This window comes from Ursus maritimus, unplaced genomic scaffold, assembly GCF_017311325.1.
Source record: "Ursus maritimus isolate PB19 unplaced genomic scaffold, ASM1731132v1 scaffold_30, whole genome shotgun sequence".
Taxonomy (NCBI): domain Eukaryota; kingdom Metazoa; phylum Chordata; class Mammalia; order Carnivora; family Ursidae; genus Ursus; species Ursus maritimus.
In genome coordinates this window covers 6,734,510-6,751,774 of record NW_024425564.1, presented here as the reverse complement: position 1 = coordinate 6,751,774, position 17,265 = coordinate 6,734,510, and the positions used below count along the sequence as shown (strand labels likewise).

Below are 17,265 nucleotides of genomic sequence, written 5' to 3'. Positions count from 1 at the left end.
GCTAAATTTGGGATAAGGATTGTTGCTCCAAACCCTGGGAACTGTGTGCCAATCCCAGACACAGGAAGGAAGGATGGAGGCCTGAAAAACTCGTTTCTCCATTCGCCTCAGCCCAGCCTCCCAGGGAAACTACCTGGAGGGTTCTTGGAGAAGGGCAGGAGCTGAGAGTGTTATTTCCTGAGAGGGGGCCTCTGACAACAGGTCTTTTGACAATAAACACACAATTTATCAGACATAGACATTTATTACTCAAAATGCAAAGAGGTGAGCATGCGTATGAGGTATGTATGGGGGCCAGGGTTTGGGGAATCAACCCCATACAGTGAGGTCATCAGGTCCTTCCTGGGAGCCTTTGCAGGGGACAGGACAGAAGCCCTGTTTCAGGCCCAGATCTCTATCCCTCCCCACACTGGGCACAGTAGAGTGCAGGACACAAAGGGCAGAGCTCTTCTGGGGACCAATGGAGGATCTGGGAGGTTGAGAGGGATGTGGGAAGGGACTCGGGAAAAGCCAAGTGGAGGATGTAAGGTGGAAGGATGGGTGGGGAGACCACTGTCTAATTAAAGAAATGTGAAGAGCCTGGAGAAATGCTTTTCTGAGTGAAGGGAGTTAAGGAGAGACCAGTGTAGGGAGATGGCGGACAAGGAGACACAGGGCTAAACTCAGGCTAAGACAGGTGGGAGGAGGGACAGCCATGGAATGAGTCTCAGTGCAGCAGCCAGAGGCCAAGGCCAGCCACAGAGGTGAGGAGGACAAGGGCCAGGGCTGGGGTGGGCCGAGGGGCTGGGCTATTGCAGTTGTCTTTGTTGCAACAGGTGGTGTTATAGGTCAGGCCTAGCTTGTGGTTGGTTTGGTTGAAGGTCTCCCGACAAGGTTCTTCCGGTGTGCCACATCGAAGGTTGGAGAAAACCCACATCTTACCTGAGGGTAGGAGTGGGCCATGGGGTCAGCTAGGACGGGTGCCTGGCCTGCCTATGTCCACCTCCCCTCCCCATGCACCCACCAGGCTTCCTTCCTGACTCTTCCCATGGCCCTCCCCTCCTTATCTCTTCTCAGTAAGTCTGACTGTCCTCCTGCACTTCTGTCCCCCACCGCCCTCACGCCCATCTTGGTCCTTGGACTTGTGGCTGTGAGGCCTTGGACTTGTTACTGTCTACAATACATGTAAAGTCATAGAATGGTGCCTGGCACATAAGAATCCTTGGCCAAATATCATCATTGCTGGGACTGTCCCATCTCAGTCTGAGCCACAGTTGGGTCTCGGCCCTCGGCATAGAGTCTCCCACCGGCCCCCTCTCCCCACTAAAGAGGGGGATATTACCGAGGTACACATTTGTTGTGAGGCACTGCTGTCCTGGTTCCAGGCGGCAGGATTGCCGGTCCACACAGCCCAGCACGGGCACTTTGTAGCAGGAGTGACAGCGAATGTCAGCTGGGAAGACACAAGTCAGGCTGACGTGATGGGGTGTCTGACTCACCTGAGGACCAGCCGAGCTGTGGGGTAGGGTGGAGAAGAGCCAATCAAGTAGGTGTTCTGACCTGTTGGGTTTGGTGGTGACAGAGCAGGTGAGTGAAGCAGAAAAAGTGGAAGTGGGTGAGGGTGGAGTTGTTGCTCTGTGAATGTCTACACCCTAAATATCGTCCTGCACCCCACCCCATTGGGGATGAGTCAAGAGGGGCAGAGCTACCAACAAAAACATGGGGCTAGGGATAGATGGAATGTGAGAGTACCGTGGGCAAGGAATGGAGGAGGTGGGGGAAAAGACGAAGGAATTCAGAAGACGTCACAGACGGAGACTTGAAATGGGAAGAAATACTACAAAGAAAAATCATGTTGTTGTTGGGGTGCCTGGGTGGCTCAGTTGGTTAAGCGTCTGTCTTTGGCTCAGGTCACAACCTCGGGGTCCCGCGATCGAGCCCCACATTGGGCTCCCTGGGAGCCTGTTTCTCCCTTTCCCTCTGCAGCTCCCCCTGCTTGTGCTCGCTCACCCTCTCTCAAATAAATAAAATCTTAAAAAAAGATTTGACAGAGACAGCAAGAGAGGGAACACATGCAAGGGGAGTGTGAGAGGGAGAAGCAGGCTTCCCGCCGAGCAGGGAGCCTGATGCAGGGCTCGATGTCAGGACGCTGGGATCGTGACCTGAGCCGAAAACAGGCACTTAACATCTGAGCCACCCAGGCGCCCCTCAAATTAATAAAATCTTAAAAAAGCACCAATAAATAAAATAAAAATCATGGTTGCAACACTTGCATCAATGGCTTGGGACTTGAGGCTGGCAACAAAGGCACCTGTGGCCAGCGTTAGCAGTTTACTCTCACCACCTGGGGCCACCATGAGAGTGGGCAGAGGAACGGGACCCGAGTGGGATCCTCTCACCCCGGCAGCTCTCGAACAGGAAGGAATAATATGTGGGGAGAAGATAAGCAGGTACTGTCTGAGCACCTTATGAGAATGGAGAGGGTGGGTGCAGAAAGTGTCACCCTCCAATCTCCCACCTCAGCTAATTCTAGGCTTGCATGAGCCAAGTTTGGTGAAGGTGGGGTTCAATCCAAGGGTAGAGGAGCCCAGTGACTGCACCTCTGTGGAACAAATCCACTTCACCCTGGGGGCGAGCAGCCCTGGCATTCCCACCCTAGAAGGCTGGGGTATCTCTCTAGTTCCCCAGGAGGTTCTGGGAGATCACTGGGACCCTCCAGAAAGCTTGTGTCCCTGAGGGTATGCTCCCCAGGGAATAGCAGCGCTGAACTAGTAAAGGCCACTGCTTGAAGGACAGAACAGAATCGAAGGAGTAGGTGGGGAGGGTGGGGCGCACAAGAAGCCCCAGGCTGGATGCCTAGGTTTCTGGGAGGACTCCGCTGAGTGCAGGTGGTGAGGGGAGAAAGCAGTAAGCTGGGTTTGGTCATGGAATGGGGGACAGGGGACCTGGAGCCCTGGCAGGTTAAAAGAGTGGGTCTTGGAGGTGGGGAGAAGTGTGAAGGACACATGGATCCTTGAGAAATGGAACAAGGGCCCTGTCACAGGGAGGCGTGGGAGAGCTGTGCTGGCTGGGGCTAGGGATTCTTGGGATCCCGAGCAGTGGGCAAAGGAGGGCAATGGGTGGGGTAAGGTGTAGAAGTCCCTAGGGCCCCCCGGTGCTCACCTGAGACCCAGCAGAGCAGAGCAGACAGGGTGAGCAGGAGAAGGCCTTTCATGATGAGGGTCCCGGGGATGGTAGCTAGTGCAGCAGCTGAGAGAGATTTTCAGGGATCCAGCTCTGCGAGTTGAGTGGCCTTTTTGGAATTTATAATCCCAACGGTCCCTCCCTTCCCTGCCTCTGGTGGCCCCTCCTTCCCCATTTACACCCAGATGACCAGGGGTGGGGAGGGACTAAGCAGAACTCGGTGAGGGAGTAGGGATGGGAGAGAGGGGTAGTGCAGGGTAGGTACACTCAGGGCCAGCTCCATTTTGGTTCTTGGTTTCAGGCCAAGACACCCCTCCTGGTTTCCAGCTGACAGCCCTGCCTGCCCAGTCCTCTAAAAAGGCATCATCAAGGCCCCTGTGATGTTACAGCGGCTGTGGTGGCAGTGCCGCCTGCTTCCTGGGAAATGGGCAGTGTGGTGCGGCCCACACTAATTGCCCAGTTTGGGTTCCTGGGGGGCGTTGGTAGGGGCATGTGAGCAGAAACTGAGGACAGAAGGGGCCAACTTAATCTGGATTCAGCCTTGACATGGTCTTCCCAACCCCTGCTCAGCCACAGGATGAAGGATGAAGGGTTTGTGATGTCAACAAGGGCTTCTGTGATGTCACAACAGCAGAGGCATAGGCTGGGGCTGCCTGCCGAGGTGCTGCCTCAGGCGCATAGAAGGTTCTTGGAACCTGCCCTGGCTAAACGAGGGCTTGGCCTGGCCTGGGTTGCTCTAGTTCAGTGAGGGCCAATGACGTCCAGGGTGTGGGGCATGTGGCCGGCTCCAAAGTGTCTCCCAAATCAAAACCTGCCAGTTTGGGTGGAGGACCATTGGCCAGGAGGGACAGCGTGGGCACAGAGAGGTGAAGTAGAACCTAGAACAAGAACAGAAGTTGCAATGATGGTAATGGTGAGCAGCCAGGGCTTCTGTGTGCCCGCCATTGTTCTAGGCGGTTTAGATGTATTACTCTTTTTATTTCTCAATACTCTAGAAGGTAGGTGCTTTTATCCCTGTTTTACAGATGAACGAACAGGCCCAGAGAAGTTAAACGACTCGCCCACGTCACTCAGCTAGTAGTTGGCGAAGGCAGGACTTGAACTCAGACAGCCAGGATGCTCGGGGCCACTGCTACCCTGCAGGAGTCAAAGTACCAGAAAGTGCTTCTGTAACCAGTCTGAGTACCACTTTCAACTGAGTATTGTTTGAGGGTTGTGAGCGAGCCAGCGAGGACTCCCAGAGGGATCCAGGCAGCTGGTAGCCCCGCCCCGCTCTTATCGGAGCCCCCAACGCGCCCCTCCCCACCCCCCAGTTTCCCTCCGGTCTCCTTCGCTGATACACTCGCCTCCTATCCCTACCACATCCCAGCCATGGCTCTGGTTCTGCAGCTGCTGCCGTTGCTGCTGTCAAGGGCCCAGGGGGACCCCGGGGGTAAGCCATCTCCCCCTAGGAAAATTGGAATGGAAGCGAAGAAAGACTGAGGGAGGGGCGAGCGATGGGGAGGGGAGGGTTGATGTGTGTGGGATGATCCAGGCTGGCGGGAGCGCAGAGGAAAGGGGAGAGGGGGCAGAGGGAGGAGACGGGAGTGGGGTTCGGCTCGCCCTGTGGACTTGCCCTAACCCCTGTCTCCTGCAACCCCAGCTTCACTGGACGGCCGCCCTGGAGACCGGGTGAATTTCTCCTGCGTAGGGGTCTCGCATCCCATCCGCTGGGCCTGGGCCCCTAGCTTCCCGGCCTGCAAGGGCCTGGCCAAAGGACGCCGCCCAATCCTGTGGGCCTCATCGAGCGGGACCCCCACCGTGTCTCCAGTCCAGCCCTTTGCTGGTCGCCTACGTGCCCTGGACCCTAGTATCCGGCGGCTGGAGCTACTCCTGAGCGCGGGGGACTCAGGCACCTTTTTCTGCAGGGGCCGCCACGAGGAAGAAAGCCGTACGGTGCTTCACGTGCTAGGGGACGGGGCTGATTGCAGGGCACCGGGGCCTACCCACGGTAGGTCCAGGCCTTTGCTCACGGCACTTAACTCGGACACACACCCTCGGGAGGGAGAGAGGCCTTGGCTGGGGGGTTCCTGGGCGGGAGCGCTAGTTCTCTGTCTTCGCACCCCTGACTTCAGTATCCACCACCACCCCGCCCTCCCTTCCCCCAGGGTCCATGAATCCCCAGCTCCTGATCCCCCTGCTGGGCGCTGGGCTGGTGCTGGGACTCGGGGCGTTAGGCGTGGTCTGGTGGTGGCTCAGGTGAGCACAATGGGCGGGGCCTGGTTAAATGGGTCGCGACCAGAGGCGGGAGGGGCAGGACCATAACCTTTTCAGACAGAAGCTAGACCTAGAGCTCCAGCGTGTGGTTTAGAGAAGAAGGGGGTGCGGGGGGGTGGGGTGGAGGTCAACACTTGGGCCGAGGCCGCAGGCTGGTAGGCGGAGCCCTGGCTAGGGAGGCGAAGCTAGAGCCTGAGCTGGATCAGAGCGTGGGCGGAACTATCTGTGGGGGTGGAGCCTAAATTGTTTTGCGGGTCTGAGCCTTCGAGTTGCTGGGTTGCTGTTGGCCCCGAGGAGGACGAGAGACAAAATTGGTGGCTCTCAAAGACTTATACATCCGTTACAGACGATCACCCCCGCACCCGCCTCGACCACTCCCCAGATTTGGTGAGACTAACTCCACCCCGTTTTCCTTCTACTGCTCCCACATTTCCCACCTCTCAATTCCTGAGTCTGAGCCCTTGCTGGGAGCACAGTGTAAGTCACTCCCTCTCAGTTCTTCAGCTCTGTCTCCGCTATACAGATCCACTCGTGAAAGTCAAGCCCCAGAGGCCAGTAAAGGAGGAGGAGCCTAAGACTGCAGGGGACCTGGACCAGGAGGCGGTAAGGGCCTGGGGATTGGAAGGGGGTTGGCCAGAATCCCCGAGAAAAGTAGACCGAGAAAGAGGTCTGAATCCCCGAATCCCCCAGCGAGTCAGACTTCTGAGACCCTCCTGCCTTCCTCCCCATCTTTCAGAGCCTGCTCTACGCAGACCTGGATCATCTGGCCTTCAGAAGGCCCCTGCGGTTGTCCCCAGTGGTCCCGACTGATGCCTCCACCATCTATGCGGTTGTAGTTTGAAGGGAAGCCCTTATTCCAAACCTCACAAGCTGGAGGTTCCCACCTCCCCACAACTCCCCACCCCTTCTTGGCCCCTCACCTGGCAAAGAAATGCACCACAGGATAGAAATGAGTGCTAGCCTGAGCATCAGGAGCCCTGGGTTCCCTGCTATCTCTGCCACTGACCTTGCTCCTCCGGTTACCCCATATCTCCTATAACTTACATGTGTTCTTCACCACTGGTGCCCTCTCTAAACCTGATCCAGCCCTGCGTCCCTCTCTTAAGACATCAACAAGTCCTAGATAGTTGTCTGTCTTTTCCCTTCCCTCTACAGTCCAGCTCTTTGAACCAGGGGCCTACGCCTTGTCTTTTCCTTCACTCCACTCCCACTGCTCATCAGCTCTCCATGAGGTTGCCAGTGAGGTCCTAATGGCCACACCCAGTAGAGTTCTTAGCTTGGTCTTTGATTTCTTCCTTCTTTAATGCTGGCGTCTTCCTTTTGGACTCTTCTTCCTTGCTCCCAACCCCCATAGTATTCCCCACCGTTCTAGGTTCTTTATCTGACTTCCCTCTCTTCTGGTAATCTGTCATCCACAGCCAGTCCTCAGCCCTCACCTCTGCAAGCACCAACTCAGAACTCTTTCCAGCTCAGATCTCAAGTAATGGGATTTCCCATTCATCCCCGGGATATCCCTGCCTGGTTGGCCGTAGGCATTTTGCCCACAGCATATCCAAAACCCAACTCATCGTCATTCACTTAATCCTCCTCTGCAGTCTCTCTTGATGAGTTGCCTAAGCCAGAAACTGGGAGTCATGCAGACCTCCTTCTGCTCACTCCCACACAATGAACCAAGTCCTGTCTTTCTATTTTAATGTCACTGTGAAATCCATACCCTTCTTCACGCCCAGGGCTGCCACCTGAATATACTCTCCTCATTTCCTCCCTGGGTGACTCACAGCCCCACCTCATCCTCTTGCCCCTGCCCTCCTCCCTGAAGCCAGAGAGATCCTCCCCAAATGTGAAGCTTCTCCTCACAGCCTGTCTTCCAGAGTTGCAGGATTTCTTTCCGTAACCTTCAGCTCTGGACCCATGGGCCCTGGCTTTGGGTACAAGGTGCTGGCAGCACTCTGCCTACCCTCCAGGCTTGTCTCTGTCACTCCACATACGCACAGCATGCCAGCCTGGGAGAGATTATCCCAGCCTCCAAATGTGCCTTCACGCCACACAAGTCCTGGGTCACCCTTCTTCCTCCTCCCCACTACCTTCCTGGCTAATTCTTCTTTAGCCCCAAGACTTAGTTGAAATGTAGTCATTTCTGGGAAGCCATGCCTGACCCTCTCTGCCCACCCCTGCATACATTTTGATCCTGCAGGCAGTCTCCCTATTTATCTCTTAGCAACAACACCCTGTGACTTGTTCCATCACAACCTGTATTTCAATTTCAATGTACTGTGAGTTCCCTGCTATCGGGAGACTGACCCTTTTATACTACTGCTAAGCCTCAGTAAATGAGTGAATGAAAATGGACGTCCCTGGAAGCCTCTCTTCTTCTTCTCTATCAACTAGGGGTGGGTTGGTAATCTACCAGTCTCTGAATCATCTGACATTTAGATAAACTGAGTGAGCCACCCTATTCTTTCTTCTCTACCTCATAAACGCTTCCCACAACAGAAATGCTATCCTGTCCGTCTTGTGCCCAAAAACCTACGATAGGGCTGGGCAGTGAGTCAGTAAGTGCCTAACGAGGGTTTGATGAATGAAAGACTAACCTCAACCTCAGATTTCAGCCCTGCCCTATCCCAGTAAGACACCAGCCACAGCCCAGTCTAAAAGGTCAGTTCTGTTTTATTAGTTCTGAGGAAGAGGACTCACCCAATGGACTCTATCCCTTTTCCCACACTAAGCCCTCCCCCCCATTTTGGGGCCTTCTCCCCACTACTACTTATTCACCGTCCTCTATCTAAGCCTCCTTCCCCTTCTACTCCCTATGCTGCCCTACCCCTGGCCAGCCAGAACCCTAAGGCCAGGCCCTCAGCTGTGGGGGCGCGTGCTGAGCACCAGGCAGAGGGAACTGAGCCCGGCGCCTGCCTTCTCCAGTTCCGAGCAGGACACAGGTACCAGGGTGACATCAGAGAGCTTCTGCAGTGCCTGCAGGGAGGACATGAAGCGGGGAGAGGGGAGTAAGACCCTGAGGCCACAGCCAGGCCCTTCTTGGAGCCAGCTCAGAGTGGCACTCCCCCCCCCCCTTGCTTCTAGAGAAGGTACCCCATCTTCATCCCACCAGGAAGGCCTGAGACTCCTTCCTCTGGTTGTTGGTGGTGGTGGAGCTCCTGCTCTCCCTCACCTCCTGGCTGTTGGGCAGGTCCCCGCCTCCACGGTGCAGGAGAAAAGGGGGCACACCAGGCAGCCCGGGTCGCAAAAAGAGACAGTCAGCAGCTGCGTCATCTGGGAGGGTCAGGGACGCGTAGGGGTGGTCTGTCAACACTGCCATCGCCTGAGAGAGAGGAAAGAGGAAGTGGTCACGTCCTAGAGCCACTGCACAACCAAGTCTGATGGCCCTACCACCATTAAGGACTGGGGACACAGCTACATTTGTTGTATAATCATGATAGGAAGCACTTCCCTTAGTATGTGTCAGGCACTGTTCTAAGCGTTTTAGTGACCTTTGTTAGGTTCCACCTCGGACACACACGCAGTTCTTACTACCCGCAACCCTCTTCTCCCCTTCTCCAGCCCCCACCAGTCAATCTCATCCATTCTTCGTCATAGCTTAGATGCCACCTTTGGGAAGTTTCCTGAAACCCGGGAAGACGATGTTAATCGACTGTGTTCCGCGTCCCTGTCCTGCTATAGTGACTTCTTGCTTTCTGACGTGTTTTCATGCTAGATGGACGGCTCCGTGAGGGCCGGGGTTGGAATTAAGTCTCTGAACCTCCCGGCTTTCCGCCTCCCGAGCCAGGAGCCACGCCCACTTTTGTTGGCCGCGCCCCAACCTGCCCCACTCCAACCCCGCCCCTCCTCACCCTGACAGCCTTTTGGGCAGCGTCGCTGCTACCAGCCACGACAGTGCGGGGTCCCCCCATGCCGCAGAGGCCGCGCAGGTGGGAGGGGCCCGATACCGGTACTGTGGAGACAGCGAAATCCTAGGGGCAACAAGGGAAATTATTCAGGGACGCGGGAGGGGTGAGGGGATTCCCTCAAACACAGATTGCTCTGGGCTCCTCCCTACTCCGCGCCCCCTCCCTGCGCCCCTCCTACCCCATCCGCTCCCCACCTCCCCAGCACGAAGCTGGTCCCGCTCCTCACCCGGAACGTGTCCGCCACGATCTCAGCTCCTCGGTGATTGGTCCACTTGGAGAGGCCTACGAAAAACTCCCGGCCTGAGCCCAGGGAGGCCGCGGAGGTTTGAGAGCGAGACTGAGCTGGAAACAAGGCCCGACGTGGCCTAGTCTCCCCAACGATGCTTCCCAATGCCAAGCCCCAGGGATGCAGGCACCTCAGCCTCACCCGTAAAGAGAACATCAGTGCCATCCAGCGTCGCGTTCTCATCCCCCATCTCCACAATCCGGAGCCCAAGGTCCTGAAGGGCTTTGCGGACTCCCTCGACCTTCGGGCAGGAAAGAGGGCGCGGGGCAGAGACATTCCCACCCGCAATTCTTAAAGCCCCGCACGTCCAGCTCCTCCTTTCCCCTTACCCTCCAATCCCCGACCCTGGTGCTCACCTCCGGCCTGCGGGCGGGACTCCAGGGACGCGTAATTAGGGCCGTGTCCCCTTGGATCACGGCGGTGTCACCAAGCAGCGGTCCCAGCGGCAGCGACTCTTCAGGAGGCAGTTCTAGCAGCTGCAGCCCCAATCGCTGCCTCAGTTTACCCCCCAGTACCCCGTGCTCCCTCTGAGCTTTAGCCAGGTCCAGAGCTGGGAGGCCAGCCCCCGCACCCTCCCCCGAAGCCAGGCTCTCCGGAACCCCCCGGATCAGGGCATGGGAGCAGCGGCCCAGCCCCTCCCCTGGCGTCCCCATCCCATCCACACAGTCTTCCCTCTCCGGCCGCGCTGATTTCTTAGTTTTCTCTTTTTACTTCACCTGCCTGGGAAAAGAGACAGAAAGGGGGAGGCAGAGAAAGAGACATCCACAGAAGGGCGTAGGGGGGTGGTTAAGAGCGCCCGGGTCTTCCTTCTGCCATCTCCGGGCGCCCCTCCCACTTCGCCCCACCCCCTCCAGACCTTCCTCTCCTGCCGACCCCATTCCATCCCGCACCCTTCTGGGTCTGCTTCTTGGGAGGGAGTCCGAGCAACAAGACCGGGACCCCTAATATTCAAAACACCTGTTGCCCCTGTTCGGGGGCTTCGCGAGGTCCCTGCTAGGCGCCCCTCTTGGCAGCCGCTAGGATGCGCTCACTCCCCAAAAATGCAACGGCCCCGCCCCCTTAACCCTCAGCTGCTCGCTGCCATAGGGACCCGAAGTGCGGCGAGGGACCCAAAGGGGTTATGGGACAGGAGGAGACAGCTGGGGAGAGATTCAGGGACAGGGAAGTGGAAGTCCTTAATGCCCAAACGAGAGAGCGGAAGAGGGGCAACGAGGGAGGAATTAGAACCTAAGGAGTTAAATAGCTTCTCTCCAACCCGGCCGGTCGTTCTGCCCCTAGCGCGACCCAGTATAAACCAGACCTAGTCCCGGAGGACTGGGAGAGGTCTAAAAACGAAATCCAAGGGGCGGGGAAACCGGGGGCGTGGTCCCAGGGAGCAGACGCCGCTCCCGGCTCCAGGACCCTGTCTCCCGGTCCATCTTCCCCAAAGTCTACCCCATTCAGCTCCGCACCCAAATTTCGGCCTCCCGCACTCTGTCCGTTGCAAGCACGGGCCCGGCACCCTCAAGCTCCGGCCCGCACACCGTCCAGGGGACATCGCCAACCCCTAGACTCACCTCCAGCGGCCACCGCGACTCCTGCGCTCTGTGATCTTGGCTGGGGTCCCACCCCCCTGAGGACAGAGTTGGTTGGAGATGGGAGTCCTAGTCTTCAAGCCTCGGGGACTGGAGCTCTTGGCTTTTGAGGGGTCCCTGGGTAGGCGAGCTCAAGAACTACGGTGGGGCGGGGGCGCGACGGTCTGGCGGCTCCGGGGCATTGTCTAAGCGGGACGGGGCAGGGCTTCTCGAGACCACGCCCATTCCGCCCTGCTACGCCGCGCCCACCCCACGGGGACCGCGTTCCCCTCCTCAGAACTCGGCCCCGCCCCGTGAGTGCTGCCCAGGCCCACCCAGATCTGGCTGGCCCTGGCGGCTGGGCTGCAAATGCGACATGGACCACAAGACAGCGTTATGGTGGACCGGCACGAAGAATGGAAGCCTGACCACAAATACCCCTCTTCTAAATTCCTGGCTTCGGCCCTGAGCTAAAGGTCACTGACCCACCTTTCATTCCGTGTTACCCACACTCAAGCCCCCTTTGTGTAAAACGACACTGTATTTTCATTCTGTATTTTATTACTGAAATACACTGTCCTACCCGCACCACCCCACAATAAAAATCTTACCTAGATTCCCCATCTTTCCCCTCAGCCCCCCAGCCAGCCCTGCACAAGTGCTCCAGGATTCTCTGCCCACTGGCCATTTTGGAGTGTGTCCCTTGGATAGCCACGTGGAAACCCGCTGGTGTCTTTGTAGAGAAAATGGAGAGGGGAGACAGAGCCTCAGGAGGCACTTATTTGAGGGCCTTGGCCACTTGCTCGTAAGCCAGCTCGATCTCCTCATCATCCGGACAGGTGGAGGCAAACTCTTCCCGGGCATAGGCATTGCGCAAGTACCGATGCACTCCACGGAACGCCTCCGGGATGGAGAATCCCCTGTACTTCTTACATACCACCTGGGGGTGCGGAGAGCAGAGGGACCAACATGTTAGCCTCAGGGGACCCACACTGGCTGCCAGGTTCTTGGTCTTTTCCTTCTCCCAAGACTTAACAGGATAAAATCTAGCCTTCCTGTCCAGGCATTCAAGAACCCCCACTCTCTGGCTTCTCTTCCTGTGATTCTTACCTCCCATATGAATCATCCTCTCCAGTCGGCTTTCTTAACTCCTCACGATCTTCTGTCTCCGCCCTTCCTCTCGACTCACTGAAATCCTGGCCATTTACAACCAACCCCTTCTCAGCCCACCAGTTCCAAGGTGCCTTTCTCTCTTCCTGATTTTACCGAGATGCTAATTCACAAATCGGAAAACTCTCCACTTGAATTTCCATAGTGACTTTTGTCCCTATTTTTCATTTGGCTTTTAATCATGTTTTGCTATTTAACTTTCATGTGACTGTTCTATCTTCCTAGCTAGATTTCAAATCTTTTGAGGGCAAGGACCAATCGTCATCTATCTTTTCAGTGCCTAGTACACAGAAGTTCAATACAGAGGTCTGTGGCAGACTGACATTAGGCCTATGTTTCACAAACTAAACCACAGCTCTGAGGCTAAGACACAAACATGGGAACCAGCAGTTTTCATTTTTCGCCACAAGACAAAGTGGAGACCGATGTTATAAAAAGAGTTAAAGCTTTGATTTTCAGAAAAGCCTGCTTTGTCTGATGGGGGGATTCGGCAGTGAGAGAGACAGGAAGAGCGCTCTTACAGCAACACTGGGGTATGTCACTCCCGGCCAGTCTGTTTGCACCCACAGCCTGTATCATGGAACGTAATTCTCTCAAGCAATGGCCTTGCAGCAATGACTGGCAAGAAGGAATGAGGTGTGTCTGCTGTTGGTAGCAATCCATAGAAACCATCTTAAGAAAGAAACCACCTTTGGAGTGGTTGTCATGGGAAACCTGTGTGGGAGCTTCTTAAAGAGCCATCCCAGTGGCCACCCTCTGCTCATACAATGACCACCCACCTGTACTATGTGGAGCTTTGGCAATAGGTTGCAGTCAGCCAGAGTGAGCTCATTGCCATCCAGAAACTTCCTCTGAGAGATGCCCTCGTCCTCAGCACTGGTCTCATCCACTTCCTCTGGGAGGGGGGATGTCAAGTAATTGTCTAAAACTTTCAGGGCTTTCAGGAGCCCCTTCTCCAGATCTGTGCAAGAAAGGGGAATTGGTAAGAACATCAGGAGAGTGACATAGTCCCGGAGGTCCTGGGGAGTGGGAGGTGAATGAATACTAATGGTGAGGCCAGTCCAAAATAATAGTATCTGACACAAATATAGTTCGTTTTCCATGTGTTATTCTAAGCATTTTACATAAACTCATTTAATTCTCACATCAACCCATGAAATAGGCATTGTTATCCTCATTTTATAGATCTGGAAATGGATTTACAGAGAGATTAAATGAATTGCCCAATGTCACATGGCTAGTAGGGTTTGTACTCAGATTGTCTGGATCTAGAGTCGTTGTTGTTTTTAAGATTTTATTTATTTGACAGAGACAGAAAGCGCAAGCAGGGAGAGTGGGAGAGGGAGAAGCAGACTCCCTGTTGAGTAGGGAGCTGGACTGGATGCAGGGCTTGATCCCAGGACCCTGAGATCATGATCTGAGCCAAACGCAGACACAACCAACTGAGACACCCAGGTGCCCCTAGAGTCACTGTTCTTAAGCACAACCCTCTTCTGCCAGAAAACAGGCCAGCAGCCAACCCAACTAACCTCCCCAGTGGTGCAGGAGAGGCTAGCTGACAAACGAGAGAAACTTAAAAGTCACAGCCAATGAAAATGCAAGGAAATATGGGGTTTAAACAAAAATAAGGGGGCTGGGGTGGGAGGCAGTGAAGGTTTGCCAAAATCTGCTCCATCTCCCCAATATCAGAATTTCCAGTGCCCCAATGCCTCCCAATCCCTGGATATTCTCCATTCCTCCTAGGACCCCGGCCTCCAACCCTTGAGACTCACTATCATTGAGTGCTGGGTTTGAATTCTTGATGTAAGCAGAAAATTTGGCAAATATGTCCAGCCCCGCCGTGTTGGATTCAGGGTTCAGAGCTGCCAGCTTGGGGTACCTGAAAGCCAGGAGGAGAAACAGGAGAAGATATCCTCTGGGGAAAAGCCTCAGCTCCCCTGCTCCAGCCCACCACCATTTCAGTTTTCCATTTCTTCAACCTCTCTCTTTCCTAGAGTCTCCCAGCTACCCTACTCACCCCTTCCTTTCCAAATGCCCTTGTACCTGGGAGGGCACAGCACTGCCTCCAGAAACTCCTCAATCTTGTTGGTATCTGTGTGTACTTCGGTGCCATACAGNNNGAATGGGAGCTGCCCTCCTGGGCACAGCTTCTGAACTGTCTCGGTCCGCCTGGAGAAGAGGCCAGGCATCAGGACAAGAAAAGCGGGTCAGGGAGAATCAGAAAGGGGAGGTGGAGGGATGTGGGAAGAAAAAGGAGCTCTGGGTGGTAGAGGGAGGGGGAAAAGGAGCAGGATGAAAGGACTAAGATGGGTGAGCGTGTGTGTGCACATGTGTGTGCACAAGGGGTGTTTAGAGGAACAGAAATTGGCCCACCTCTTGGTGTCAACAGTGGTGACGTTGAAGGTGACTCCCTTGAGCCAGAGCACCATGAACAGTCTCTGGGAGAAGGGGCAGTTCCCAATCTTGGCCCCGTCACTGCCAGCCTGAAAAGTAACCCCCACCCCAAGGTCAGGCCTGGTACACCCCACCTACCCCAGGCCATTCTCTGCACCTCCTACTCTCAGATCACGCTGTTTTCTGCCTAGTCATGACATGCAGTCTCACTACTAAAAGCTCTCCCCAGCGTGGGCTCTCCACTCTGGAGGTGGAGCAAACCTAGGGCAGATCAGTGGGAAAGTTTTCTGCAAAGGTCAGCTTCTGGTTCCCCAGAGAGTTCAGGACAGGTGGGAGGTAGGCAGAGGGTTTGGATTTGGGAGAACTCAGGAGGATCTCGACCCTAGAGAGAGAAGACAAAGAGTAATACAGTTTTAACCTGCTATTCTAAGCACTTTACATACAAAAACTTATTTAACTCTCACATCCCTAGAGAGGGACTTTGGTGAAGCCAGGGTTGTAGGCTAGAGGCCTGGATTCCTGGACTCCTGAATGCGGTAGAGCCTGCGAATGGACAAGGTATGGTGGCGTTTGAAAGCCAGAGTTCTGGTTCTCTATACTTCCACCCTCTTTCTGGCAGCTGGGTGGGGAGTCAAGGGGCCCAGAGCCTCACCCTAAAGATGCAGAGGGCTTTGCAAGAGGGGGGCTGCCCTCTAATTGGCAAGTGGTGACCTCATCCCCCAAGGGACCTCCCCCTAGGCTGAGGGTGATTCATCTCACGCTGTCTCCGGCCTCAGCAGCTTCCTTCCTGGCAAGGAGTGGGGGCAGGGACCTGTGAGGTTGAGGCCTGGGCAGCGGAGGGCCACCTTCCTCTTCCCCACACACTACTTGCGGGGTCTCCCAGCACACGGCCCCGGCTCCAGATAACTCTCCTCTCACTGGACCCAAGGCCAGAATCTGTAGCGCTGCCTCAGCCAGGAATAAAAACGGCCCTTGAGGCGAGTGTGAGTGAGGTGGGGACCACACCTAAGGGGGGGCGGACCCAGGCACGGCTGGGCACAGGGAGAGGGAATGGCTTCCCAGGAAGCCCCAAGCAGCAAGGAGGGAGAAAGCGGCAGGAATGCACAAAGAAGGACGAACAAAGGGGGGAAGTGGAGAGAGAGGCGGCAGGAAAGTGAAGGGTGGGGGGAATGTGCAAACAAGGAGGCACAGACGGAGAGGGAGGTGCAGAGATGAGGTCCAGGATTGGGTAAGAACACCCCTGCAGTGAGTGGGGAGGGGAGCAGAGCAGAAAGAGTGAAGTCCGCTAGTCCGCTGTCTCCGCTGTCATCACTGAAGGCCAAAGGACCACCGTTTCTCATCCACACCCACACAGGACAGAGTTGTGGCAACCCTGTTCCTCCTGTTGCTAAAACCCCCAAACCCTAAACACCCTAACCCAGATCTCTTCCTCCTTCTGATCCGTCTCCCCACTTATCCTGGTAGCCCCAGCTAAACTCCCATCTGGCCACCTCCCTTTCTCTTGCTTCTCCAAGTCCCGGGGACCCTTCCGGGCCCACCCCCTCTCCAGCCCCGCTACTACTCCACTCCCACCCTCCCATCTCCTTCCACCCCACCAGTCCTTGCCCCTGGATCTCCTCTCAGCCTCCCTCACCACACCCTCTTCCTTGAAACCTGCCTTGCCACACACACACAGACACACAGACACACACACTCGCACACTTGTCCAAGTCTCCCCCAAGACACCCCTCACTCTGGTCTTCCCGTAGGACCACCTGTCCTGATGCTTCCCTCTGATCCTCCCACACCCTGTTGGGTCCCACTGCCCCCTTCTCTCCCAGTCTTCCCATCAGCTCGTCCCCCCCCCCCCCCCCCGCCCCAGCCCGGCAATATTCTCAACTCCTGGGACTTTCTTCTCTACCTTCCGGCCCTTTAGGCTGCTGAAAACTTGCACTTCTACAAACTTTTCAGGGTCGCGCACAGAATTCTCATACCCGCACTCACAACAATCGTCTTCCCCTCCCGAGGCCGCCCCCACAACGCGCGCACACTGAAGACTGCACGTGGGGTTGGGTGGGGGTCGGGAGGGAAGGGATTGGGGCGTTAAGGCCGGAGCTGGGTAAAGGTGAGAGTTGCCTTCCAGAATTGAGAGGCTGGCCTACGCGCGAGAAGGTGTTCCTACCTTCACGAACAATTCAACCTGAGGTTGTTCTTCGGCCATGGTTGCGACGGGGACCAGGAAGCGGCCGGCGCTGGGGGAACTGGGAGGGGCCCGGGCCGGGAAGGCGGGTCTCACAGGCAGGGATTCTCTCCCCCAGACCTCGGGCTGTCCCTTCAGCGCAACACAAGCCCGATGAGACACGCTCACACGAGACACGGCTTCCCCACCAGCCCAGGGTACCCCACACCCCGCCCCTCCAGCTCTACCCCCTCCCGGGCTAGATCTGGGAGCCGCTGACTCACCGACCGGCCCCGCCCTGAACCTGGGGAGGGGACAGGAGGGGGGCGGGACTCGACGGTCTAGGGAGTGGGTCCAGAGGGGAGAGGGTAAGGGATGGGAGCG

General features: G+C 56.1%; 4 protein-coding genes across 6 annotated transcripts; 1 reads left to right on the top strand and 3 right to left on the bottom strand.

Moving 5' to 3' along the window:
* Positions 1-229: 229 nt before the first annotated feature.
* Positions 230-3,773, bottom strand: LY6G6C (lymphocyte antigen 6 family member G6C). The gene is made up of 3 exons (XM_008711887.2): positions 3,142-3,773; positions 1,322-1,432; positions 230-921 (listed from the first exon to the last, which is right to left on the bottom strand). Exons 1-3 carry the CDS (start codon positions 3,191-3,193, stop codon positions 707-709), a joined length of 378 nt encoding a protein of 125 aa, XP_008710109.1. The 5' UTR covers positions 3,194-3,773; the 3' UTR covers positions 230-706.
* Positions 3,774-4,476: 703 nt separating this feature from the next.
* On the top strand, positions 4,477-7,767 carry MPIG6B (megakaryocyte and platelet inhibitory receptor G6b). Of its 2 annotated transcripts, XM_040644822.1 has the most exons (6): positions 4,477-4,594; positions 4,805-5,152; positions 5,310-5,400; positions 5,765-5,805; positions 5,942-6,021; positions 6,155-7,767. In XM_040644822.1, the coding sequence occupies exons 1-6, from the start codon at positions 4,534-4,536 to the stop codon at positions 6,257-6,259; spliced, it is 726 nt and encodes a 241-aa protein (XP_040500756.1). In that variant the 5' UTR covers positions 4,477-4,533; the 3' UTR covers positions 6,260-7,767. The 2 variants fall into 2 exon arrangements, with proteins under 2 accessions (XP_040500756.1, XP_040500757.1); XM_040644823.1 differs by lacking the exons at positions 5,310-5,400; positions 5,765-5,805.
* A 300-nt stretch (positions 7,768-8,067) lies between these two features.
* Positions 8,068-11,549, bottom strand: DDAH2 (dimethylarginine dimethylaminohydrolase 2). 2 transcript variants are annotated; one of them, XM_040644820.1, is made up of 7 exons: positions 11,163-11,549; positions 9,963-10,322; positions 9,748-9,847; positions 9,547-9,620; positions 9,264-9,383; positions 8,585-8,734; positions 8,068-8,388 (listed from the first exon to the last, which is right to left on the bottom strand). In XM_040644820.1, the coding sequence occupies exons 2-7, from the start codon at positions 10,257-10,259 to the stop codon at positions 8,272-8,274; spliced, it is 858 nt and encodes a 285-aa protein (XP_040500754.1). In that variant the 5' UTR covers positions 10,260-10,322; positions 11,163-11,549; the 3' UTR covers positions 8,068-8,271. The 2 variants fall into 2 exon arrangements, with proteins under 2 accessions (XP_040500754.1, XP_008710108.1); XM_008711886.2 differs by lacking the exon at positions 11,163-11,549 and adding an exon at positions 10,463-11,146.
* A 153-nt stretch (positions 11,550-11,702) lies between these two features.
* On the bottom strand, positions 11,703-17,141 carry CLIC1 (chloride intracellular channel 1). Its single transcript, XM_008711884.2, has 6 exons — positions 16,885-17,141; positions 14,703-14,812; positions 14,373-14,498; positions 14,102-14,208; positions 13,109-13,290; positions 11,703-12,099 (listed from the first exon to the last, which is right to left on the bottom strand). Exons 1-6 carry the CDS (start codon positions 16,921-16,923, stop codon positions 11,938-11,940), a joined length of 726 nt encoding a protein of 241 aa, XP_008710106.2. The 5' UTR covers positions 16,924-17,141; the 3' UTR covers positions 11,703-11,937.
* Between the last annotated feature and the right edge of the window lie 124 nt (positions 17,142-17,265).